Source organism: Nerophis ophidion, linkage group LG12, assembly GCF_033978795.1.
Source record: "Nerophis ophidion isolate RoL-2023_Sa linkage group LG12, RoL_Noph_v1.0, whole genome shotgun sequence".
Classification (NCBI taxonomy): Eukaryota; Metazoa; Chordata; class Actinopteri; order Syngnathiformes; family Syngnathidae; genus Nerophis; species Nerophis ophidion.
The window spans coordinates 54618069-54645188 of record NC_084622.1 but is presented as its reverse complement, the minus strand read 5'-3'; the positions used below and the strand labels follow the sequence as shown (position 1 = coordinate 54645188).

The window sequence follows — 27120 nt, the reverse complement described above, 5'->3', positions numbered from 1 at the left end:
AAATATGTTAGGCTTTAAAACTTTTACACAACGAAAAGCAGGACAACTGATCACTTTGATTGCGGACCTATGGAGTCCCATAGCACATGCAATCCGATAAACGATACCAAGAAAAGAAGCCAAAGCTCAACATAAGAGAGACAACCTTAGTTGCTCTATTGTGCTTCATACAGTTCAGGCCTGACCTTTCTATACAACAATCATGGGCGTCATCACGGGTGTGCTGGAGCTACGATTTGGAGAGCAGAGGCTTCACAGAGAAATCCAGAAGAATATGACAGAGCTTTACAACTGGTGGCCCGGGGGGTCCAATCTGATGATACTATACCGGACCGCGGGATCAGTTCAAAACTTAGGTGACAAACATTTTTGCAGAAAATTCCTAAAAAAACACTTGTGTGCTACTGTTCTATAGACCAGGGGTCACCAACCTTTTTGAAACCAAGAGCTACTTCTTGGGTACTGATTAATGCGAAGGGCTACCAGTTGGATACACACTTAAATAAATTGCCAGAAATAGCCAATTTGCTCAATCTACCTTTAACTCTATGTTATTATTAATAATTGATTATATTTAATTTGTGGAAACACTGATCATCTTAATGATTTCTCACAAAAAATATTTATAGAAACAGATAAATATCAAAAAAAAAAAAAAAAGGGTATTTCTGTCCGTCATGTCGTCGTACATTTTTTTTCCTTTTACAGAAGGTTTTTTGTAGAGAATAAAAAAAAAATAAAACACTTAATTGAACGACTTAAAAGAGGAGAAAACACGAAAAAAAATGAAAATTAAATTTTGAAACATAGTTCATCTTCAATTTCCACTCTTTAAAATTCAAAATTCAATTGAAAAAAAGAAGAGAAAAACTAGCTAATTCGAATCAATCATCAGGAGATTGAGGGAACCCCTCATGAAACAGTTCTGTAGAGATGAAGTAGTCTTGTGATTTTTCCCACTCCTACATATACATATATATATATATATATATATATATATATATATATATATGTATATATATATATATATATATATATATATATATATATATATATATAGGGCTGCAAATCTTTGGGTGTCCCATGATTCGATTCAATATCGATTCTTGGGGTCGCGATTCGATTATATATTGTTTTTTTTCGATTCAATACGATTCTCGATTCAAAAACGATATTTTTCCAATTCAAAACGACTCTATATTCATTCAATACATAGGATTTCAGCAGGATTTACCCCAGTCTGCTGACATGCTAGCAGAGTAGTAGATTTTTTAAAATATGTATATATACATATATATGTATATGTATATATACATATATATGTATATGTATATATATATATATATGTATATGTACATATATATATATGTGTACGTACATATATATATATATATGTGTACATACATATATATATATATATATATATATATATATATATATATATATATATATATATATATATATATATACATATATATATATATATATGACGTTACAAGATCATGAGAACATGAGATCAATTATTTTGAAGTAAAGCTCCGATATTCACATCTTGCTGGCTCTGTGAAGCCTTTGCTGGTCCACGTGACCTTAACACAGGAAGGAGTTGATTGTAAACATCATGAGCCATGACAACTGCACAGGCAGCATGGTATAGAACTTATATAGTTTTTACTTGTAAATAATAACCTAACTGCTTTACATTCCTATGTTCCGTAACATTGCACATGCCTTTAAGGAACACTTAGCACCATGCAACCTGAAGATGGAGGGGCTCCTGAACGCATCACGTATAAGAACAGACCTTTTGAAAATAGAAATAGTGAGGGAGTGGTTAAAAATCACAATGTGAATTGAATGTGGTTAAACATGCTGTATTAGGTTGTGGTCGTTGTTGTAAATTAACCTCTTGAGACCCAGAAAATTAAAAGAAGAGTTGTTGTAATAAATAATTATCTTGAGTTATCTTGAATGGCACAAATTGTGGGTATGTGAGAAATTGACAATATCTGTTGACAACTGGATTATTATCCATCTTATATTTTTTACATTACATTTTTTATAACGGTACCAACATTGGATATGGAGACACCATTTGAAACCTGTCATTTGGACTTTTGGAGGATTTATTACTTTTTATGGCCTCACTTTTTCAGTCCGATCATCATCATCGTCAACATTTGCATTCAAAAACAGGGAATGTTTTTGGTGAAATTTTGAAGAGCAACACTGTTTGTAAAAACATTCTGAAGTACAAAAACTGGCAACTCAGTCGCCAGAGTTTAACCGTAAAAATTGACGGTGGGTTTTATTTCTTTTTTTTTACGGTTAAACGCAGTCATTTATACTTTATAATTATGGTTACTGAGCTTCCAGTTTTTTATAGTTAAATTCGTGGTCGTTATTTTTACCACTGTTATTTTTACGGAAATTCTGCCTACTGTTGTATTTTTTAAAATCATAAAATCTCATTGTTTTTACACAAAATTACTGTGAATGGAAAAACACTTCCACTGTAAATTATGACGACCGAAACTGAGGTTGTTGTTTTGTTTTTTAAAGTGAAATCTTCTAAGTTTTACACTCACTGCCAATTTACTCGATCATTGTCTTCACAGATTGCTGTGGCTGAAGTATGGATACCGCCAGATAGTGTTTGTTTTTTTTCTATACTATGAAAGTAAAGATCCTGGAATTTCACGGGAAACTACTGTATGTACACGGGAAAGGAAAATACTAGTAGTTTCTGAAGAAAAAAAAATTAGGACTGACATTTATGTTTATTACCAATGATGCTGCAAGAACTGCCCGGCATTAACCAGCCTCATCATATTATATTTAAAAACTGTAGCGATTGTACTGGAAGTTGTCATGTCCACATTTTAAAGTTTTTTTTAAAAAATGACTATGTCAACAAAGCCTCCTAACCCTGTCAATAGACCTTTCAATTTTTACCCTTTAAAACACAACAACTGACCAACTGAGGATTGTTTGAAATAAAGCTATGAAATGCTTGTTCCTTACAGAAGACAAACATTCACTGCTGGGTCTCAGGAGGTTCCTAATAAAAACTTGGAGAAAATGAAGCTTCAATCTGTTAGGGTTCTATAGCCCAGACAGAACAGGGTACAAAGTCCACCTGCAATTTTCAAGCTCCGGGGTTCGAATCAGAGCCATAAGAGTCAGGAGGCCTCAAAGTGTAGGAACATGTAAATTCATACTTTCTTAATCTCTAAGAGAAATTCAATGTTGGAAACTTACCATGGGAATGAATTTTGGAAATGATCATCGTTATGAATTAATTTGTCGTTTATTCAGGTTCTTGTTTACGGTGGCCGACAAGACTAGGAAGATTTAAATATGTAAATGGCGCGTCCATGTGTCTATTTAATGCATTAGTTAACTGACAGAGGTCTATCAAGAATAAAACGTTTGGGACCAGTCAGATGCACAACTGTCTGGTCGGTCTGACCGAACCTCTTCTCAAGACGGCGGCCGTGTTGACGTGCCTGACAAGCCTGAAGGTACCATCTACGCATTTATTAGAGATGTCCGATAATGGCTTCTTTGCCGATATCCGACATTCCGATATTGTCCGAGTCTTAATTACCGATACCGATGTATACAGTTGTGGAATAACACATTATTATGCCTAATTTTGTTGTGATGCTCCGCTGGATACATTAAACAATGTAACAAGGTTTTCCAAAATAAATCAACTCAAGTTATGGAAAAAAATGCCAACATGGCACTGCCGTGTTTATTATTGAAGTCACAAAGTGCATTTTTTGTTTTTAACATGCCTCAAAACAGCAGTTTGGAATTTGGGACATGCTCTCCCTGAGAGAGCATGAGGAGGTTGAGGTGGAGGTGGGTACGGAGCGTCCCGGAAGAGTTAGTGCTGCAAGGGGTTCTGGGTATTTGTTCTGTTGTGTTACGGTGCGAATTTTCTACCGAAATGTGTTTGCCATTCTTGTTTGGTGTGGGTTCACAGTGCGGCGCATATTTGTAACAATGTTAAAGTTGTTTATACGGCCACCATCTGTGTGACCTGAACGGCGGTTGACCAAGTATGCTTTCCATTCGTTTGTGTGTGTGAAAAGCCGTAGATCTTATGTAATTGGGCCGGCAAGCAAAGGCAGTGCCTTTAAGGTTTATTGGCGCTCTACAGTCCTTACACACAGCGGCGTTTTTAAAAAGCCATACATTTTACTTTGTGAAACAGATACCGATAATTTCTGATATTATATTTTAAAGCATATATCGGCTGATAATTTTGGCAGTTCCATATTATCGGACATCTCTAGTATTTATGTATATGTGTATACCATACCCTACAGCGTCATCAGGTCTAAAAAGGATTCCAAGAAAAAAGCCGGCTAAGTGAGCTAGCTCGATGCTATTTTACGTTGCTTTGCTTTTGGCATGCTACTGATTAACATTCGTGATTTTACATTGCGACTTCAACACCTCCAAACTTGTTGATGAAAACTACAACTAAGATGCATGTTAGAATCGAACATCAGGTGCGTAATACTGTAGGGACAATACTTACAGTACAAACACCTTTTAGGGCGCAATAAAAGACCATATTCAGCAGAGAGTGAACTGCCTAGCCAACACACCGTAAACAATACGCTACTGCCATCTAACGTCTTGGACTTGCAACTGTAATCGCAACTTAATGTCATCCTTCAAAATAAGACTCAGAAATGTGATGACAAAAGAAGATGTAACAACTGGACACAGTTATCATAATAAGCTCACTTTGAAATGGTACTTTTTTTTAACAATATTATTGATTTAATGAGTTGTGCTTTCTCCGTTTTGCATGTGTTTAAAGGTTTATGTGTTAATTTAATGTTGCTGAACCTTTGTCCCTATCAGCCACCGTACTTGTTCATTGAATAATAAAAAAGAATACTGTGTGCTGTAAAGCACGGTGCAAGGAATTCACCTTTATAATAAATTATAACCTCTCATTTAGCAAATATTTTGTTTTATCTCTGTTAAATGTTAAAGGCCTACTGAAACCCACTACTACCGACCACGCAGTCTGATAGTTTATGCATCAATGATGAAATATTAACATTGCAACACATGCCAACACGACCGGTTTAGTTTACTAAATTACAATTTTAAATTTCCCACTGAGTTTCTTGTTGAAAACGTCGCAGAATGACGACGTCACGGACTGCAGAGGACATATCAGCGCAGCACCATTTGCGGCTAAAAGTCGTCTCTTTTCATCGCGCAATTAAACAGTATTCTCCACATCTGTGTTGCTGAATCTTTTGCAATTTGTTCAATTAATAATGGAGAATTCAATGTAGAAAGATGGAGTTGGGAAGCTTTAGCCTTTATCCACACAAACACACGGTGATTCCTTGTTTAAAATTCCCGAAGGTGAAGCTTTACTATGGATCAGAGCGGTCAAGCGAACATGGATCCCGACCACTTGTCAACCGGCAGGTTTCGGTGAGAAAATTGTGGTAAAAAGCCGCCTCTTACCCGAGATCAACTGAGCTTGCGTCGTCCTTGTATCTGCCGTCGACTATAGTTAAGAGACTGGCGTCAAGACACCCGTGGACACAGCCCTCCGACTATCAGGTACTATTTAATCTCACTAAAACACCATCCATCCATCATCTTCCGCTTATCCGAGGTCGGGTCGCGGGGGCAGCAGCCTAAGCAGGGAAGCCCAGACTTCCCTATCTCCAGCCACTTCGTCTAGCTCTTCCCGGGGGATTCCGAGGCGTTCCCAGGCCAGCCGGGAGACATAGTCTTCCCAACGTTTCCTGGGTCTTCCCCGTGGCCTCCTACCGGTTGGACGTGCCCTAAACACATCCCTCGGGAGGCGTTCGGGTGGCATCCTGACCAGATGCCTGAACCACCTCATCTGGCTCCTCTCAATGTGGAGGGGCAGCGGCTTTACGTTGAGCTCCTCCCTGATGGCAGAGCTTCTCACCCTATCTCTAAGTCAGAGCCCCGCCACACCGCGGAGGAAACTCATTTCGGCCGCTTGTACCCGTGATCTTATCCTTTCGGTCATGACCCAAAGCTCATGACCATAGGTGAGGATGGGAACGTAGATCGACCGGTAAATTGAGAGCTTTGCCTTCCGGCTCAGCTCCTTCTTCACCAAAACGGATCGGTACAACGTCCGCATTACTGAAGACGCCGCACCGATCCGCCTGTCGATCTCACGATCCACTCTTCCCTCACTCGTGAACAAGACTCCTAGGTATTTGAACTCCTCCACTTGGGGCAGGGTCTCCTCCCCAACCCGGAGATGGCACTCCACCCTTTTCCGGGCGAGAACCATGGACTCGGACTTGGAGGTGCTGATTCTCATTCCGGTCGCTTCACACTCGGCTGCAAACCGATCCAGTGAGAGCTTAAGATCCCGGCTAGATGAAGCCATCAGGACTACATCATCTGCAAAAAGCAGAGACCTAATCCCGCGGCCACCAAACCGGAACCCCTCAACGCCTTGACTGCGCCTAGAAATTATGTCCATAAAAGTTATGAACAGAATCGGTGACAAAGGACAGCCTTGGCGGAGTCCAACCCTCACTGGAAACGTGTCCGACTTACTGCCAGCAATGCGGACCAAGCTCTGACACTGATCGTACAGGGAGCGGACCGCCACAATAACACAGTCCGATACCCCATACTCTCTGAGCACTCCCCACAGGACTTCCCGAGGGACACGGTCGAATGCCTTCTCCAAGTCCACAAAGCACATGTAGACTGGTTGGGCAAACTCCCATGCACCCTCAAGAACCCTGCCGAGAGTATAGAGCTGGTCCACAGTTCCACGACCAGGACGAAAACCACACTGTTCCTCCTGAATCCGAGGTTCGACTATCCGGCGAAGCCTCCTCTCCAGCCTCCTCTCACTAAAACACTAGCAACACAATAGAAAGATAAGGGAATTTCCCAGAATGATCCTAGTAAATGTGTCTAAAAACATCTGAATCCGTCCCAATGCAATCGCCTTTTTTTTTTTTCCTAGTCCTTCGCTATCAATATCCTCATCCACAAATCTTTCATCCTCGCTCAAATTAATGGGGAAATTGTCGTTTTCTCGGTCAGAATAGCTCTTGCTGCTGGAGGCTCCCGTTATAAACAATGTGAGGACATGAGGAGCCCTCACCCTTGTGACGTCATCGTCTGCGACTTCCGGTAAAGGCAAGGCTTTTTTATTAGCGACCAAAAGTTGCGACGTTCTTTACTAAATCCTTTCAGCCAAAATATGGCAATATCAAGAAATGATCAGGTGGAATGGACCTGCTATCCCCTTTTGAATAAGAACATCTCATTTCAGTAGGCCTTTAAAAATGCCTATTTTACACTGCAATTTTTTTAATGTATTATCATTCAATCCAGTTAAAAGTCTCCAACTTTGAAAACTCCCAGTGTAAATGTAATCGAACCATTGGGTACAAGTCATGTGCAGCTAAAAATGAGAGAAACGTGCATATATAAAATATTTTTAGAGGGGCGTAGGATTGTTGAGTGCGTTATTAGACCGTGTCTATCAGTGATATCAGTTTACATGCTGACTTTATTTTGAGGCCCGTGTGAATAACAATACGTTCACAGTTCCCTTCACGGGGCGGAGTCGTCAAAAGTAAAGATGTGGCGTCGACCGTGTTTAAAGGGTGACACTGAAATGGTGCTGGGTACAGTGGGCGCGTACCACCAGAGGCGGTACAGCGTACAGTGGTGTGTCTCGGTGTGGGGCGTGGCCGACCTGCACGGACTACTCTTCAGAGGCGTGAGACAGCTGCTTCTCGTACAGGCTGAGGACGTGATGCACAAACTGGTACTGCTCGCACGTCTGGATCATCCCACCCCTGACCAACACACATTCACAAGGGATGGAGAGTTCAACAGAGGTCAACATTATCATGGACAGGTATTCATCACACACAGCACTTTGGTGTAGTCGGTGTGTCGTGTTGGGGAGACAAAAAGTGGAGTATTGTGTAAGGCAGTGGTTCTCAACCTTTTTTCAGTGATGTACCCCCTGTGAACATTTTTTTTAATTCGAGTACCCTCTAATCAGAGCAAAACATTTTTAGTTGAAAAATAGAGGTAAGTAAATCACAGCACTATGTCATTAGTTTTTGATTTATTAAATTGTATAACAGTGCAAAAATATTGCTCATTTGGAGTGGTCTTTCTTGAACTATTTGGAAAAAAAAAGATATAAAAATAACAAAAAACTTGTTGAAAAATAAACAAGTGATTCAATTATAAATAAAGATTTCTACACATAGAAGTACGGTATTTCTCGGAGTATAAGTCGCTCCGGAGTATAAGTCGCACCTGCCGAAAATGCATGATAAAGAAGGGAAAAAACATATATAAGTCGCACTGAAGTATAAGTCGCATTTTTTTGATAAAACCCAACACCAAGAATAGACTTTTGAAAGGCAATTTAAAATAAATAACGAATAGTGAACAACAGGCTGAATAAGTGTACGTTACATGAGGCATAAATAACCAACTGAGAAGGTGCCTGGTATGTTAACGTAACATATTATGGTAAGAGTCATTCAAATAACTATAACATATAGCAAATGCTATAAGTTTACCAAACAATCTGTCACTCCTAATTGCTAAATCCGATGAAATCTTATACGTCTAGTCCAGGGGTCGGCAACCTTTACCACTCAAAGAGCCATTTCGACCCGTTTCACAAAATGAGGAAGACAATGGGAGCCGCAACTACTCTCGCCAATATCTGTTGGTGGTCACCCAGATGACAAGAATAATGGCAGGCTATGAAGCCATTGCCTCTAACACCTTCTACAACATGTACAAACTGCTTGCCAGTCCAGCAACATATTGTGAGAGGCTTCCGCAGATGCACGCACACGACTGGAAGGCATACTGGGTGACACAGAGTACACTGACGGTTGTGATATAAACAACTTTAACACTCCTACTAATATGCGCCACATTGTGAACCCACACAAAAGAAGAATGACAAACACACTTTGGGAGAAAATCCTCACAGTAACACAACATAAACGCAACACAACAAATACCCAGAATCCTTTGCATCCATGAGGATTCCTGACTATGTTATACACCCCACGAGCACCAAATCCTGCCCACCTCAACCACGCAGGGAGGGGGGGGAAGGGGGGGTTTGTTGCTCGCGGGGTGTATAACATAGTCAGGAAATGTCATGGATGCAAAGGATTCTGGGTATTTGTTGTGTTGCGTTTATGATGTGAGGATTTTCTCCTGAAATGTGTTTGTCATTCTTCTTTTGTGTGGGTTCACAATGTGGCGCATATTAGTAGGAGTCTTAAATTTGTTTATATCACAACCGTCAGTGTACTCTGTGTCACCCAGTATGCCTTGCAATCTCATACATGTGCCGATAGAAGCAGCGAAATGCATGTGTCCGGTCGGCACGCAAATAGCATTCCGTGATAGGCGGGCGCGATGATGTTCAAGAGGACGTTAAGAGTAATATCATCACGGAACGCCCTTAAAGTGATGTCCGGGAGAGGCATTGAATTCTGGAATCTCCCCGCAACAATCTGGGGGGGCCGGCGATTGTGCAGCTGAGCTGCATCAGAGTTGCCAAAGAGCCGCGGGTTGCCAAACCCCTGGTCTAGTCTCTTACGTGAATGAGCTAAATAATATTATTTGATATTTTACGGTAATGTGTTAATAATTTCATACATAAGTCGCTCCGGGGTATAAGTCGCACCCCCGGCCAAACTATGAAAAGAACTGCGATTTTTAGTCCGAAAAATACAGTAATCATCAACTTAAAGTACCCTCTTTGGGGATTGTTATAGAGATCCATCTGGCTTCATGAACTTAATTCTAAACATTTCTTCACAAAAACAGAAATGTTTAACATCAATATTTATGGAACACAAAAAAATCTAGCTGTCAACACTGAATATTGCATTGTTGCATTTCTTTTCAGTTTATGAACTTACATTCATATTTTGTTGAAGTATTATATTTATAAAGGATTTTTTGAATTGTTGCTATTTTTAGAATATTTAAAAAAAATCTCAAGTACCCCTTGGCATACATCAGTAGAAGCATTTAAGTCTCACCTTAAAACTCATTTGTATACTCTAGCCTTTAAATAGACTCCCTTTTTAGACCAGTTGATCTGCTGTTTCTTTTCTTTTTCTTTTATGTCGCACTCTCCCCTGTGGAGGGGGTCCGGTCCGATCCGGTGGCCATGTACTGCTTGCCTGTGTATCGGCTGGGGACATCTCTGCGCTGCTGATCCGCCTCCGCTTGGGATGGTTTCCTGCTGGCTCCGCTGTGAACGGGACTCTCGCTGCTGTGTTGGATCCTCTTTGGACTGGACTCTCGCGACTGTGTTGGATCCATTGTGGATTGAACTTTCACAGTATCATGTTAGACCCGCTCGACATCCATTGCTTTCCTCCTCTCTAAGGTTCTCATAGTCATCATTGTCACCGACGTCTCACTGGGTCATTATTGTCACCAATGTCCCACTGGGTGTGAGTTTTCCTTGCCCTTATGTGGGCCTACCGAGGATGTCGTGGTGGTTTGTGCAGCCCTTTGAGACACTAGTGATTTAGGGCTATATAAGTAAACATTGATTGACTGATTGATTTAAGTACCCCCAGGGGTACGCGTACCCCCATTTGAGAACCACTGGGTGTAAGTTTCTGAGGTGTGATTCCAGGATTGGCCTATAGGAGGCAGTGGTGTTTCCCTTTTTGCTAGAGACAGACCCAGCTAGAGGGGAGTTGACCTTGTGACTGACATGACAATACCTTAAACCAGGGGTCTCAAACTCAATTCACCACTGGCTGCACAGACCTGGGGCCGCAAGAAAATTTTCTTGAAAAAAATGTTGCATACTCCTCAGCATGTCTCGTTGTATAATGTTGTTTCAAAGTGAATCCCTTGTGCTCCGCAACTTTCTCTGTGCAAATAAGACACGTCGGGGTGCCCCTGTGAAGTGAAGTGAATTATATTTACATAGCGCTTTTCTCTAGTGACTCAAAGCACTTTTACATAGTGAAACCTAATATCTAAGTTACATTTAAAGCAGTGTGGGTGGCACTGGGAGCAGCTGGGTAAAGTGTCTTGCCCAAGGACACAACGGCAGTCACTAGGATGGCGGGAGTGGGGCTCGAACCTGGAACCCTCAAGTTGCTGCCACGGCCACTCTACCAACCGAGCTATAGCGCTTGTGCTCAACAAAGAAATATTCTTTGCTCATCACTAAACTTTCTCTTCACTGCAGGCTTTGAAAAAGACATATTTGGGGTTGTGGAATATATTTCTAAAGTTATTTCTGCAATGTGTGTCGTTACGCTTTTCCTCCACGGCGGTCGGCCAGCTCAAAAAAGTGACGGCTCCCGGAGTGTTATCCGGCGTCATATAGAAATATACGTAGTGTTCATCGTTTGAGGCCATGTAAATTAAACAATAAAAAAACAAATAACTTTGAATTGGTCAAGGTTATCGGGGACTGTTATTACTGACGGACATGTGTCGCGGTGTGACTGCAGCCAGGCACGTAAGAAAACCCTCGTCTCCATGGCAACGTCTCTGTCGCTTTCACTCATTTGCCGCTTTTCCACTAACGCAGGGGTAGGCAACCCAGAACGTTGAAAGAGCCGTTTTGGACCCAAATAACACAACGCTGTCAAGCACCATTCGGGGGCCACACTAACATTAAACTTTCATATTAAGGTGGGGGCTGCAAAATAACGTGTCTGAGACCCCTGCCTTAAACTCTTATCTAACAGGTTATTGAGTTATTTATTCTAACTACCATGAAAATAAAGATTTGGTTCATTCTCCCTACATTGTCTAAAACCTAAATCAATAGGCATAGAATCCAGGTTAATATTGAAGAAACCAGAATATATAAAACATGTTGTTGTTTTTTTTGTTAAGTACATAACTCCACATGTGTTCATTCATAGTGAAAATCTAAAATGTAAATAAGGGGTGTCAAACGTACGTCCCGCAAACAGGTTTTACACACCTGTCCAGTGGCCTTGTGGTTAGAGTGTCCGCCCTGAGATCGGTAGAACGTGAGTTCAAACCCAGGCCGAGTCATACCAAAGACTATAAAAATGGGACCCGTTACCTCCCTGCCTGGCACTCAGCATTTGGGGTTGGAATTGGGGGTTAAATTGCCAAAAATGATTCCCGAGCGCGGCCACCACTGCTGCTCGATGCTCCCCTCACCTCCCAAGGGGTGAATAATTTTCACCACACCTAGTGTGTGTGTGACAATCATCGGTACTTTAACTTTAACTTTTTTCCGGCCCGCTAGATAAGTTTGCTAAGTATAAAAATTTGCCGAAACTGTTGAATGAAAGAAACTGCTGTTGTAAATGTGTCCACTAGATGTCACAATAGCAATTCTCTGTATCTTTGTAGATGATACTACAGATGTAAAAAAAACAACAACACATGATGTTAGTGCACCATATGTGTAAAATGAGCAAACTACATAAATAACATCCTGTAATTTCATCTTGATATTTATTTTCTGTCTTAATAGATTGAAAATTAACACCAATGAGTTGACTGATGAACATTATCACTTCATTTATCCAGAAAGTATAAATAACGACAAATAAAGATAGAATACTATCAACCCCAGCATGTAAGTGTACAAAAGCCCCAACAACATTATGATTTGTACATTTTCAGAATGTGCTAGTTCTATTTCTAAACAAAGAAAACAATCTGAAGTTGTCTTTATATTTAAGTTATCGTTCCGTAATTTTTACCAGTCCGGCCCACTTGGGAGTAGATTTTTCTCCATGTGGCCTCTGGTCTGAAATTAGTTTGACACCCCTGATGTAAATAGTCATGAAAATAAAGAAACCGCATGGAATGAGAAGGTATTTCCAAACTTTTAGCCTGTACTGTTAGTATAGACGCTATGTCTGATGTTGACATGCACACGGACGGACATTTCTTTCTCTGTCACTCATTGTCTTTGCAGCTCAGCTACTTTTGTGTAAATGTGCCAGTTGCAGGTACAATTCATACACGCTAAATAGACGGAAAACAGCAACTGCAGAACAGTTTTTAGACATGAACCACTTTTTATGGGCATTTCTGAAGCAGTCCGCCGCATCCACAATAAAACCCACTTTTTTTCTGCTGCGATGCCTATGCGCTTATGGGACTGAGGGTGCACTGACTGCTCAAAACGCACAAAATACGTACTTTTTCATACAGGTATATATATTCATATTTAGTCGAGTTTTCTGTGGTTTATCCGTTTTACCGTGCTCAATACCGGAGTAGAGCGGAATATACGTTAGGTCAGGAAAAAACACAGAGGCTATATCATCCCTACAAGTCTGTTTTGCAGGTTTCCCTGGTCGACTGTGGATTTTGTTATAACTTAATAATAATAATAATTAATAATAATAATAATTACAAACACATTTTATTAAGTCATAATACATTTTTAGTATAATAATTTATTCAAAATTAATACAATTAATTTATTATATTTTATGATTATAAATTATTATTATTGTGTGTAATTATTAATAATAATAAAAAATAATAGTAATAATTAATTATAAATTAACAATATTCATTTATAATAAATTATAATTATTAATTATTATTAATTTATAATAAAATCCCCTGACAACCAGGGAAACCTGCGAAACAGTCGCGTTAACACAATAATAATAATTATTGTTATTATTATTGTTATTATTATGAAACACAATACTAATAATTAATAATAATAATTTATTATGGATTGATAATATAAATGTATAATACATAATTATTAATTATTAGTATTATTAATTTATTTAAAAAATCCCCTGACAATGACAATAATTAATATTATTATTGTTAAACACAATAATAATTAATCATAATAATGTATTATAAATTAAAAATGTACATTTATAATACATTATTGTGATTAGTTTTTATTACTATTAATTTATAATAAAATCCCCTGACACGCATGGAAACCTGCGAAACAGGCTTGTAGGGATGATATAGCCTCTGTGTTTTTCCTGACCTAACATATATTCATATATAGATATTTTAATATCTATATATGAATGAATGGGGGGCGGCATAGCTTGGTTGGTAGAGTGGCCGTGTCAGCAACTTGAGGGTTGCAGGTTCGATTCCCGCCTCCACCAGGGTATAAGCGGTAGAAAAGGGATGGATGGATGGATGTGTTAACTTGACTGTTTCGCAGGTTTCCCTGGTCGTCAGGGGACTTTATTATAAATTAATAATAATGAATAATAATAATTTATTACAAATTAATAGTATTAGTATAGCTCGGTTGTTAGAGTGGCCGTGCCAGCAACTTGAGGGTTGCAGGTTCGATTCCCGCCTCCACCGTCCTAGTCACTGCCGTTGTGTCCTTGGGCAAGACACTTTACCCACCTGCTCCCAGTGCCACCCACACTGGTTTAAATGTAACTTAGATATTGGGTTTTACTATGTAAAGCGTTTTGAGTCACTAGAGAAAAGCGCTATATAAATATAATTCACTTCAATTCAATTCACTTAATATTCTAAATTCTAAATGAAAAAATGGACGCCATAAAAAAAGAAAAAAACAGCAGAGACCAAAACGCATCAGTTGAATTTGTTTTAATCAGCTCCTAACTCACTCGGCATGCAACTCCCGGAAACAGTTCGAGATGCTACCTCAGTAGAAGCATTTAAGTCTCACCTTAAAACTCATCTGTATACTCTAGCCTTTAAATAGACCTCCCTTTTAGACCAGTTGATCTGCCGCTTCTTTTCTTTCTCCTATGTCCCGCCCTCCCTTGTGGAGGGGGTCCGGTCCGATGACCATGGATGAAGTACTGGCTGTCCAGAGTCGAGACCCAGGATGGACCGCTCGTCGGGACCCAGGATGGACCACTCGCCTGTATCGGTTGGGGACATCTCTACGCTGCTGATCCGCCTCCGCTTGAGATGGTCTCCTGTGGACGGGACTCTCGCTGCTGTCTTGGATCCGCTTGAACTGAACTCTCGCGGCTGTGTTGGAGCCACTATGGATTGAACTTTCACAGTATCATGTTAGACCCGCTCGACATCCATTGCTTTCGGTCCCCTAGAGGGGGGGGGTTGCCCACATCTGAGGTCCTCTCCAATGTTTCTCATAGTCAGCATTGTCACTGGCGTCCCACTGGATGTGAATTCTCCCTGCCCACTGGGTGTGAGTTTTCCTTGCCCTTTTGTGGGTTCTTCCGAGGATGTTGTAGTCGTAATGATTTGTGCAGTCCTTTGAGACATTTGTGATTTGGGGCTATATAAATAAACATTGATTGATTGATTGAACTATAAACTTATAGAAAGTTGTTACTGTACAAAGCATCTCGAATATTTTTTTATAATTCTGACACAAAATAGGTTCAAACACAAATAAATGATCTGTTCCTCGTCTGTCTTGGCGGCGTGAGCACAGCGCGACCGCCGACCCTGCAGTCATTTGTGTAACTGTGTCAATTTGCACGAACTTTTCATCCATCCATCCATCCATCCATTTCCTACCGCTTATTCCCTTTCGGGGTCGCTGGGGGCGCTGGCGCCTATCTCAGCTACAATCGGGCGGAAGGCGGGGTACACCCTGGACAAGTCGCCACCTCATCGCAGGGCCAACACAGATAGACAGACAACATTCACACTCACATTCACACACTAGGGCCAATTTAGTGTTGCCAATCAACCTATCCCCAGGTGCATGTCTTTGGAGGTGGGAGGAAGCCGGAGTACCCGGAGGGAACCCACGCATTCACGGGGAGAACATGCAAACTCCACACAGAAAGATCCCGAGCCTGGATTTGAACCCAGGACTGCAGGACCTTCGTGTTGTGAGGCAGACGCACTAACCCCTCTGCCACCGTGAAGCCCAATAATAATCATAATAAATGAAATTAAAAATATACATTTATAATACATTATTATTATTAGTTATTATTACTATTAATTTATAATAAAATCCCCTGACGAGCATGGAAACTTGCGAAACAGGCTTGTAGGGATGATATAGCCTCTGTGTTTTTCCTGACCTAATGTATATTCATATATAAATATTTTAATATCTATATATGAATGAATGGGGGGCGGCATAGCTCGGTTGGTAGAGTGGCCGTGCCAGCAACTTGAGGGTTGCAGGTTCGATTCCCGCCTCCACCGTCCGAGTCACTGCCGTTGTGTCCTTGGGCAAGACACTTTACCCACCTGCTCCCAGTGCCACCCACACTGGTTTAAATGTAACTTAGATATTGGGTTTCACTATGTAAAGCGCTTTGAGTCACTTGAGAAAAGCGCTATATAAATATAATTCACTTCAATTCAATTCACTTAATATTCTAAATTCTAAATGAAAAAATGGACGCCATAAAAAAACAAAAAACAGCAGAGACCAAAACGCATCAGTTGAATTTGTTTTAATCAGCTCCTAACTCACTCGGCATGCAACTCCCGGTAACAGTTCGAGATGCTGCATCAGTAGAAGCATTTAAGTCTCACCTTAAAACTCATCTGTATACTCTAGCCTTTAAATAGACCTCCTTTTTAGACCAGTTGATCTGCCGCTTCTTTTCTTTCTCCTATGTCCCCCCCTCCCTTGTGGAGGGGGGTCCGGTCCGATAACCAAGGATGAATTACTGCCTGTCCAGAGTCGAGACCCAGGATGGACCGCTCGTCGGGACCCAGGATGGACAACTCGCCTGTATCGGTTGGGGACATCTATACGCTGCTGATCCGCCTCCGCTTGAGATGGTCTCCTGTGGACGGGACTCTCGCTGCTGTCTTGGATCCGCTTTGAATTGAACTCTCGCGGCTGTGTTGGAGCCACTATGGATTGAACTTTCACAGTATCATGTTAGACCCGCTCGACATCCATTGCTTTCGGTCCCCTAGAGGGGGGGGGGGTTGCCCACATCTGAGGTCCTCTCCAAGGTTTCTCATAGTCAGCATTGTCACTGGCGTCCCACTGGGTGTGAATTCTCCCTGCCCACTGGGTGTGAGTTTTCCTTGCCCTTTTGTGGGTTCTTCCGAGGATGTTGTAGTCGTAATGATTTGTGCAGTCCTTTGAGACGTTTGTGATTTGGGGCTATATAAATAAACATTGATTGATTGATTGAACTATAAACTTATAGAAAGTTGTTACTGTACAAAGCATCTCGAATATTTTTTTATAATTCTGACACAAAATAGGTTCAAACACAAATAAATGATCTGTTCCTCGTCTGTCTTGGCAGCGTGAGCACAGCGCGACCGCCGACCCTGCAGTCATTTGTGTAACTGTGTCAATTTGCACGAACTTTTCATCCATCCATCCATCCATCCATTTCCTACCACTTATTCCCTTTCGGGGTCGCGGGGGGCGCTGGCGCCTATCTCAGCTACAATCGGGCGGAAGGCGGGGTACACCCTGGACAAGTCGCCACCTCATCGCAGGGCCAACACAGATAGACAGACAACATTCACACTCACATTCACACACTAGGGCCAATTTAGTGTTGCCAATCAACCTATCCCCAGGTGCATGTCTTTGGAAGTGGGAGGAAGCCGGAGTACCCGGAGGGAACCCACGCATTCACGGGGAGAACATGCAAACTCCACACAGAAAGATCCCGAGCCTGGATTTGAACCCAGGACTGCAGGACCTTCGTATTGTGAGGCAGACGCACTAACCCCTCTTCCACCGTGACGCCACGAACTTTTCAAAGGTGCTAAATAAAACACTGAAGAGTGCTTGCAAAACGTGTCGATGAATCACATTGCTTGTGTTGTGTAATATATTTGCATTTTGCCGTCCCAGTATTGCGGTATTTTTGATAATCAGCATACATTCTGCATGTTAATGACGCAAAACAGATTGCACGCCTTATTCTGCTCACTTGACAGAAGGAATCCACTTTGCACACATTTATTAGATCGGCTTTGCACGTGCTCACAAGTTAAACGTGTTTTACTAAATGCAAACCTTTAGTAAATCGGGCCTTTTGTCTGCAATGTTCTACAGTGGTTTGGATCATTTAAGATAACATAGCCTTGCAAAGTGATGAATCAGTCATTTTAGAAAATGTTGTGCATCCTGTCCACTGCGGACTAAATGAGTACGTAAAAGGGAGGAGTCGAGACGCACCTGTCCAGACGTAGTTGGCAGGTTGTCCCCAGTATGTCAACCGCACCCTCCATCCTTAACTGCTTGCACAGAATGGAGGTGGCAATGAAACAGCCAGTCCGACCAATTCCAGCGCTGTCAAACAAAAAGACTTTGGTTATTTGTGAATTATATTTATATAGCGCTTTTCTCTAGTGACTCAAAGCGCTTTACATAGTGAAACCCAATATTTAAGTTACATTTTTTAAACCAGTGTGGGTGACACTGGGAGCAGGTGGGTAAAGTGTCTTGCCCAAGGACACAACGGCAGTGACTAGGATGTCAGAAGCGGGAATTGAACCTGCAACCCTCAAGTTACTGGCACGGCCACTCTACCAACCGAGCTATGACATTCGAGGCTGTTTTTTTGTTGCCCGGGGTCCATATACTGCTCGCAGCTTGTTTATTTATTGGCCCAGGACACGTTCTGAAAATGCAATTAAACAATCACACTGAAATAATGAACAGTAAAAAAGACGTAATTGTCTGTCTGTTGTTCCGTCGCAGTTTTTGGTTAACGGAACGGAGCCACTTTTACGCACACCTGTTATTGCTTGACTACTTAAAGGCCTACTGAAACCCACTACTACCGACCACGCAGTCTGATAGTTTATATATCAATGATGAAATATTAACATTGCAACACATGCCAATACGGCCTTTTTAGTTGACTAAATTGCAATTTTAAATTTCCCGCGGAGTTTCTTGTTGAAAACGTCGCGGAATGATGACGTCACGGACTGTAGAGGACATATTAGCGCAGCACCATTTGCGGCTAAAAAGTCGTCTCTTTTCATCGCATAATTACACAGTATTCTGCACATCTGTGTTGCTGAATCTTTTGCAATTTGTTCAATTAATAATGGTGAAGTCAATGTTACGTCTGTTCGGCATTGTGATGCCGGGTTCGATTCCCTCGAGGATGCGTCAAGTGAACACAGCAAAGGTAAGATATACAAAATGTATTTAAATAACAAAAAGAGCTATATAACAAAAATGCTAGAGCTAGTAGAATAAAACAAACAAAGGACGCTAGCATAAAAGCTAGGATATACAACAATGAGAAATAAACTGGCACGTAGGCACATAAAACAGTAAAACCAAAACTTCAGCATGAGAACTGGAATGAACAATGAATGGCTAGCGTGAAAAGCTTAGCGAGAATATACATACGATATAGAGTGCAGGCGTAACTTGTTGCGTGAAAAGCAAATCATGAACCCAGGCTGAACAAACAAAAGAGGACGGCTTATAAAGTGACGGTGATTATCTGTAGCAGGTGTGCGGGGCGTGAGCAGCAGGTGAACTGATGTGTAACCATAGTGATGGACAAAAACAGGAAATAAACGGGTCAGACTGAGAATGAAAAAACAAACATGTGAAGATCTGAGCAGCAGATCGCAACAGTCAAAGTAGAAAGATGGAGTTGGGAAGCTTTAGCCTTAAGCCACACAAACACACGGTGATTCCTTGTTTAAAATTCCCAGAGGTGAAGCTTTACTATGGATCAGAGCGGTAAAGCGAACATGGATCCCGACCACTTGTCTACCGGCAGGTTTCGGGGAGGAAATTGTGTTAAAAAGTCGCCTCTTACCGAAGATCTGTGGAGTTTGCGCCGTCTTTGTATCTGCCGTCGACTTCCCTCATAGACTGGCCTCAAGACAGCCGTGGACACACCTCTGACTATCAGGTACTATTTAATCTCACTAAAACACTGGCAACACAATAGAAAGATAAGGGATTTCCCAGAATTATCCAAGTAAATGTGTCTAAAAACATCTGAATCCATCCCAATTAGATCGCCTTTTTTTTTTTTTCTAGTCCTTCGCTATCTTTAATGCTTTAATGTCTTTAATGTCCTCTGTGTTCTTTGATGTTTGATGTTTCCCTCTTACACACATGGAAAAGGGATGTGTACTATGGCTATGAGTTGTTGTTGTTTTTTTTTTTTTTGTTTTTTTTTTCCCCTTGGCCTCAGTCTGCACCCCCTCTCCAAGGCCTAGGCTAAGACCGATTTTTTTATTTCATTTTAATATTCTATTTCCCCCCCCCTTGTTTACCTGTATTTCATCTTTTTTTGTAAGGGGCGCTGGAAGCCAGCAGACCCGTCAGCGATCCTGTTCTGTCTCCCTGTAATGTTTGTCTGATCTTGAATGGGATTGTGCTGAAAATTGTAATTTTCATGAAGGAACTCTCCTGACGGAATGAATAAAGTACTATATAATCTAATCAATATCATCATCCACAAATCTTTTATCCTCGCTCAAATTAATGGGGAAATTGTCATTTTCTCGGTCCGAATAGCTCTTGCTGCTGGAAGCTCCCATTATAAACAATGTGAGGAGCCATCACCCTTGTGACGTCATCGTCTGCGACTTCCGGTAAAGGCAAGGCTTTTTTATCAGCACCAAAAGTTGCGAACTTTATCGTCGATGTTCTCTACTAAATCCTTTCAGCAAAAATATGGCAATATCGCGAAATGATCAAGTATGACACATAGAATGGACCTGCTATCCCCGTTTAAATAAGAAAATCTCATTTCAGTAGGCCTTTAATCAGGACCACATAAAGCAAAGCGAGGTTTAAAAAACACAGATATACCTGCAGTGTACAATTACAGGGCCACTGGTGGGCGGTGCCTCCTCTCTGGCTCTTTCTACTTCCTGTACCAGTTCCAAAAGAGGTGGAGCTTTGTCTGGAGTCTTCTGGTCCGGCCATGAGGTGTACCAATACTGTCGCAAACTCCGGTCCTCATTTCCACTCTGTTAAAAAACAAATCCAGCATTGAATAAAGCAGGGGTGTCAAACTGAAACACAGAGTGGGCCAAAATTTAAAACTGAACAAAGCCGCGGGCCAAGGTTGAACAAATTAACCTTTTATTAGGGACCCAAACAAGTTTTGCATTGAATATTGAACAAGCGAGACTTATATAACTTTATAGTGACATGCAAAATCGAGTTTCAAATAATACTGATGATTTAAAAATAGCAATGGCATATCAAATCAAATTTAAATGGAAATGGAATGCCTCTTTTCTATTTGCAGCCTTCTCAGGTAAATATCAAAATAAACTTTTCCCACAGGCTAATAATACATTTTTATATTGTAGCGTCCAGGAAGAGGTAGTGCTGCAAGGGGTTCTGTGTATTTGTTCTGCTGTGTTTATGTTGTGTTACAGTGCGGATGTTCTCCCGAAATCTGCTTGTCATTCTCGTTTACTGTTGGTTCACAGTGTGCCGCATATTTGTAACAGTCTTAAAGTTGTTTATACAGCCACCCTCAGTGTGACCTGTATGGCGGTTGACCAAGCTTGCATTGTATTAGCGTGTGTGTGTGTGTGTGTGTGTGTGTGTGTGTGTGTGTGTGTGTGTGTAAAAGCCACATATATCGTGTGACTAGGCCGGCACGCTGTTTCTACGTAAGAAAAGCGGACGTGACAAAAGGTTTTAGAGGACGTTTGAGGCAGTGCCTTTAAGGCACGCCCCCAATATTGTTGTCCAAATGGGAATCGGGAGAAATTTGGGAGAATGGTTGCCCCCTGGTGATTTTCATGAGGGGCACTGAAATTTGGGAGTCTCCTTGGAAAATCGAGGGGGGGGGGGGGGGGGGGGGGTTAGCAAGTATGAGTATTAGCGGTGAATGCGGTGTTACAATGACACCGCCGCTGTATAATACCTGCGGGCCAGCTCTAATGTTAATTTGATATTACCTCAAGGGCCAAGTGAAAATACACGGCGGGCCAAATTTGGCCCTCGGGCCAGAGTTTGACACCCGTGGAATAAAGGGGATCATTTAGGTCTGTTTAGTATCTGCTTATTTATGAGACAGCAACAATTGCTTTCAACACAGCAGGAAAACAGAAGTGGCTTCTTGGTTGAGATACTCACACTCCGTTTCCGACATTGCGGGACAATTTTTAGAAAGTCATCAACATCCTGTGGATGTCTCGCCCATCCATCCGTCCATTTTGTGCCCCTTGTCACTTTTGGGGTCACGGGGGGTACAGGGACCTATCTCAGCTGCATTCAGGCTGAAAGCGGGGTACCCCCTGGACAAGTCGCCACCTCATGGCAGGGCCAACACAGATAGACAGACAACATTCACACTCACATTTTCACAATTTAGTGTTGCCAATCAACCTATCCCCAGGTGCATGTTTTTGGAGGTGGGAGGAAGCCGGAGTAACCCGGAAGGAACCCACGCAGTCACGGGGAGGACATGCAAACTCCACACAGAAAGATCCCGAGGATTGAACTCAGAACTACTCAGGACCTTCGTATTGTGAGGCACATGCACCAAACCCTGTTCCACTTTGCTGCTCTGGATGTCTCACCTTCAAAGTAAAAACCCTCAGACTGTAGTCGTCCTCCTGTGTTACCGTCACAACGGTGATTTCGATCCCCTCGTGGGTCGCGGTGTCCTCAGGCCAGTACTCGGCACACTTCTGCAAGACGTCATACACACAAACACTCAATGAATGAGCTGACCTGCCGATTACGGAAGACATACTGTATGTATTTTTACACACTTCATTTTTCTCTTCCAAGTTAGTAATCATTACAACAATCGGGGTCCTCTCTTGCCACACCATCCTCCAGAAGTCCCCTACTGTGTTCACCGTTGGACCCTGGGTAGCGATGTATGCACGCTCTTCACCCCCATAACCCTATGTGCACACAGACACACACCAATGCACATGTAGTTATCCTTGATTGATTGATTGATTGAAACTTTTATTAGTAGATTGGACAGTTCAGTACATATTCCGTACAATTGACCATTAAATGGTAACACCCGAGTATGTTTTTCACCTTGTTTACGTTAATAAATTCATGATTTGTAAAATCAACGGACTTTCATCCGATCCGCACACATCTGACTTACTTTGAGATAATTGGCGTTGATGTACGTTGTGAGGAAGTCGTCTTCATCCTGGGACTTTAGGATTACTCTGCTGTGTGTGTCTGGAGATTAGAAGAAATGACATCAGATAGGAAAAATACCTATTTTAAATGTGCTTTATGGATGAAGATTACCGTATTTCCTTGAATTGCCGCCGGGGCGCTAATTAATTTAAAACCTCTTCTCACCCCGGCACTTACCAAAGGCATGCAGTAAAAATTTTAGTGAGATGTAAGCTTGGACTTTAAATCCTACTGAATAGCTCTTAATCTTACCAAAGGAATGCAGTAAAAATTTGAGTGAGATGTAAGCTTGGACCTTAAATCCTACTGAATAGCTCTTAATCTTCTTCCCTTTATGCAATTTCAAATTACCGGTCTTAAAATCAGCCTGCTACATTTTGAAAATGATGACGGGGGAAGTGTCACTCGTGACGTCACGAATTTGATCAGGCGGTAATACTAAGCATGCGCTAATTATTTTGCGAAGCGAGTTTGACCCGGCAGTAATTCAAGGCAGGCACATACTATATGCCCTGCGGAAATTCAAAGAAATACGGTTTCTCAAAAATGTGCCTTCACAAATCCTGCCTGAATAGTGCTCGGGTTTGACCGACACTGATGTAGTTTTGCTAGTTTGACCAAATGTGTGTTATTGTGGTTGTAGTTTGCAGTGGTATACCTCAACTGTGGCTCAGTATGAGGCAATGCAATTCTACTCTGTTGCAATTTACAACCACAATGGGGACAAGCAGTAGAAAATGGATGGATGGATGGATAATAAACATGTTGTTATACAAACCCCCGTTTCCATATGAGTTGGAAAATTGTGTTAGATGTAAATATAAACGGAATACAATGATTTGCAAATCATTTTCAACCCATATTCAGTTGAATATGCTACAAAGACAACATATTTGATGTTCAAACTGATAAACATAATAATCATTAACTTTGGAATTTGATGCCAGCAACACGTGACAAAGAAGTTGGGAAAGGTGGCAATAAATACTGATAAAGTTGAGGAATGCTCATCAAGCACTTATCCCACAAGCTCTACATAAAACAAGAATGGGAAAGAATTCCACTTTCAAAGCTTCAACAATTACTTTCCTCAGTTCCCAAACATTTATTGTCGTTAAATAAAAGGTGATGTAACAGTGGTGAACATGCTCTTTCCCAACTACTTCGCCACATGTTGCAGCCATGAAATTCTAAGTTAATTATTATTTGCAAAAAAATATAAAGTTTATGAGTTTGAACATCAAATATCTTGTCTTCGTAGTGCATTCAATTGAATATGGGTTGAAAATGTTTTGCAGATCTTTGCATTCCGTTTATATTTACATCTAACACAATTTCCCAACTCATATGGAAACGGGGTGTGTAAATCGAATATTGTTGGCGCTTTTTGGATGTTGTTTAATTGGGATTTATGGGCAGAATAGATGACTTCCCATTGGCTCTGCTGTAAGAGGACTTTAATTTACGAGTTAGAATGCATACAAAAAAAAATAAAAATACATCCGTCTTAATGATTTTGAATGATAGGCAGCATTAAAAAAGAAAATTGCAGTTCCACTTAAAAGTTCCATGTGTCCATATACTTACTTCCTGAGTTTGTAAACAATAATAAAAATGTCAGAAAATGATTTTAAGGGGGAAAAAAAAAGGAACTAATCACTCATTCTCACTTTGTATCATAACTATCAATATTTGTATGAGCTTCTTGATTCTTCCTACCGTGTGTAGTGTAGCATGTTTACCGATTTTCATTTCATTTTTATTTATCTCATTCATTGATGTGCATTTAGAACGATACATAATTATATCACAATTATACAATAAAAATTCACACAATTCCTGAGAAGGAGCAGGATGAAGAAAATCTTATAATTTCCTGCCCCCTTTGACATAAAACATTATCTTACTTCATGAATATCAAATGTAATGAAACAATCAAAAACAAAAAACCCAAGAAAAACACAACAAGTGCAAAACTTCATAAAGTATAAACCAAACCAAGAAAATAATAGTAATAATATACACCTCACGGAATGATACAGAGCAAATACAAAACCAGACAAAAAATAAGTAAAATAATAAATAAAAAACAAAATGTAAACACTTGATCTTATTGTTCTATCTTTATATATTTTTTTCAATTGGAATATATTTTTACAGTTTTTTATCTCGTTGTAAAGAGAATGAGTGTTTTTTTGTTTTCCTTTTTTTTGTTGTTGTTCTTTGTTTTATGTGAAGATTGCCGAAATAAATAAATAAATAAATAAAATAAAAATCCACAATTTTACCCCCACCACTGATGTACACATTTGTTTTAAAGTTGCCCTTGAATATTGTTGTTTGAAATAACCTATTCTTCTATGCTCTGTATTCTCAGAAGTGATGACAAACATTTTTTGTAAATTTGCTGGTAATGTTTTATTTCTAGCCTTAAACATGACACACAATGTCTGTAGCTTTACTAGCTCCTGTAGTTTCAATAGTCCAGAGTTAATAAATAAAATGTTAGTGTGTTCTAAGTAATCTACTTTATGAATAATCCTTTGTCGTCCTCCAGTGATATTGAATAGTATAGAATGCCTTTTACTGTCACCATACCATTTTAAGTGGAGGAGTTTAAGTACCTAGGAGTCTTGTTATCAAGTGGGGGAAGAGTGGATCGTGAGATCGACAGGCGGATCGGTGCGGCGTCTTCAGTAATGCGGACGTTGTACCGATCCGTTGTGGTGAAGAAGGAGCTGAGCCGGAAGGCAAAGCTCTCAATTTACCGGTCGATCTACGTTCCCATCCTCACCTATGGTCATGAGCTTTGGGTCATGACCGAAAGGATAAGATCACGGGTACAAGCGGCCGAAATGAGTTTGGGTCTCTCCCTTAGAGATAGGGTGAGAAGCTCTGTCATCCGGGAGGAACTCAAAGTAAAGCCGCTGCTCCTCCACATCGAGAGGAGCCAGATGAGGTGGTTCGGGCATCTGGTCAGGATGCCACCCGAACGCCTCCCGAGGGAGGTGTTTAGGGCACGTCCAACCGGTAGGAGGCCACGGGGAAGACCCAGGACACGTTGGGAAGACTATGTCTCCCGGCTGGCCTGGGAACGCCTCGGGATCCCCCGGGAAGAGCTAGACGAAGAGCCTGGGGAGAGGGAAGTCTGGGCTTCCCTGCTTAGGCTGCTGCCCCCGCGACCCGACCTCGGATAAGCGGAAGAAGATGGATGGATGGATGGATGGCATACCATTTTAGTTATTACTTCGGTACTCTTGTCTTGTTCTGTATATTGTACAGTATTTTTATTTCGATAGTGTTTTGTATATTGTACAGGATTGCTTATTATTTTTATTGGATAGTAGTCTGTTTATTTCAATTGTTAGTTTTTTTCCTTTATTACCTCTTGTGTTATTTATTTCGCCCCATATTTGTTCCCACTACCGCACCTTAAGTTGGAGTCTTTAATATCGTTATATGCAAATATAATGACAATAAAGTCCATTCTATTTATTTCTATTGTACACAGGTACAATGAGATTAAAAACAACTCCAGTATCAGTGCGGCAGTCCATAAATACACAAAACATAGGAAGGAACGGTACTTGCAAGTAACGTAACATAAGACCCAATTTGATTGTGACCACTATAGTGTCGACCATCTATTCTTACAATATGAACCATTTGCTTATTTTAAAGTGAAACCCACTCACTGGGTAAGATGGTTTTGTAACGGTTCTTTCTTACGAGCCCTGGGTAGTTGTACTCCTTCGGGTCCACGAAGTTCATTGGGGTTTCCTGTCAATGAGCAGAGGACAATTATACCGCAGAAGCTGCAATAAGTATGTGGCAAATACAATGCATGCCATAACATAACAATGATAAAGATGCTATTTGTGAAATGTAACAATTGTACATGATTGAAGGGCTATACTTGAGCTCAGATCTCCAACACACCTACAGTAGCCAACAGCATGGCAGACAATAAAATCCTCTGTGAGTTAGTATGCAAATAGTATTTATCCATTTTTCGCCTA

The 27120-nt window shown here is 40.9% G+C and overlaps 1 protein-coding gene across 2 annotated transcripts in view; it reads right to left on the bottom strand.

The window, feature by feature from the left end:
* Window positions 1–1493: 1493 nt before the first annotated feature.
* The window catches only part of LOC133563572 (tyrosine-protein phosphatase non-receptor type 5-like), a 94157-nt gene continuing 68530 nt past the window's right edge, over window positions 1494–27120 (bottom strand). For both annotated transcript variants that reach the window (XM_061917749.1, XM_061917750.1), the window contains exons 8-14: window positions 26797–26881; window positions 23061–23140; window positions 22705–22842; window positions 22510–22620; window positions 20777–20937; window positions 18158–18271; window positions 1494–7862 (exon numbers count right to left, since the gene is read on the bottom strand). In XM_061917749.1, the coding sequence (XP_061773733.1) occupies window positions 7769–7862; window positions 18158–18271; window positions 20777–20937; window positions 22510–22620; window positions 22705–22842; window positions 23061–23140; window positions 26797–26881 (783 nt within the window). In that variant the 3' untranslated portion in view covers window positions 1494–7768. The remainder of the gene's footprint in view (window positions 7863–18157; window positions 18272–20776; window positions 20938–22509; window positions 22621–22704; window positions 22843–23060; window positions 23141–26796; window positions 26882–27120) is intronic.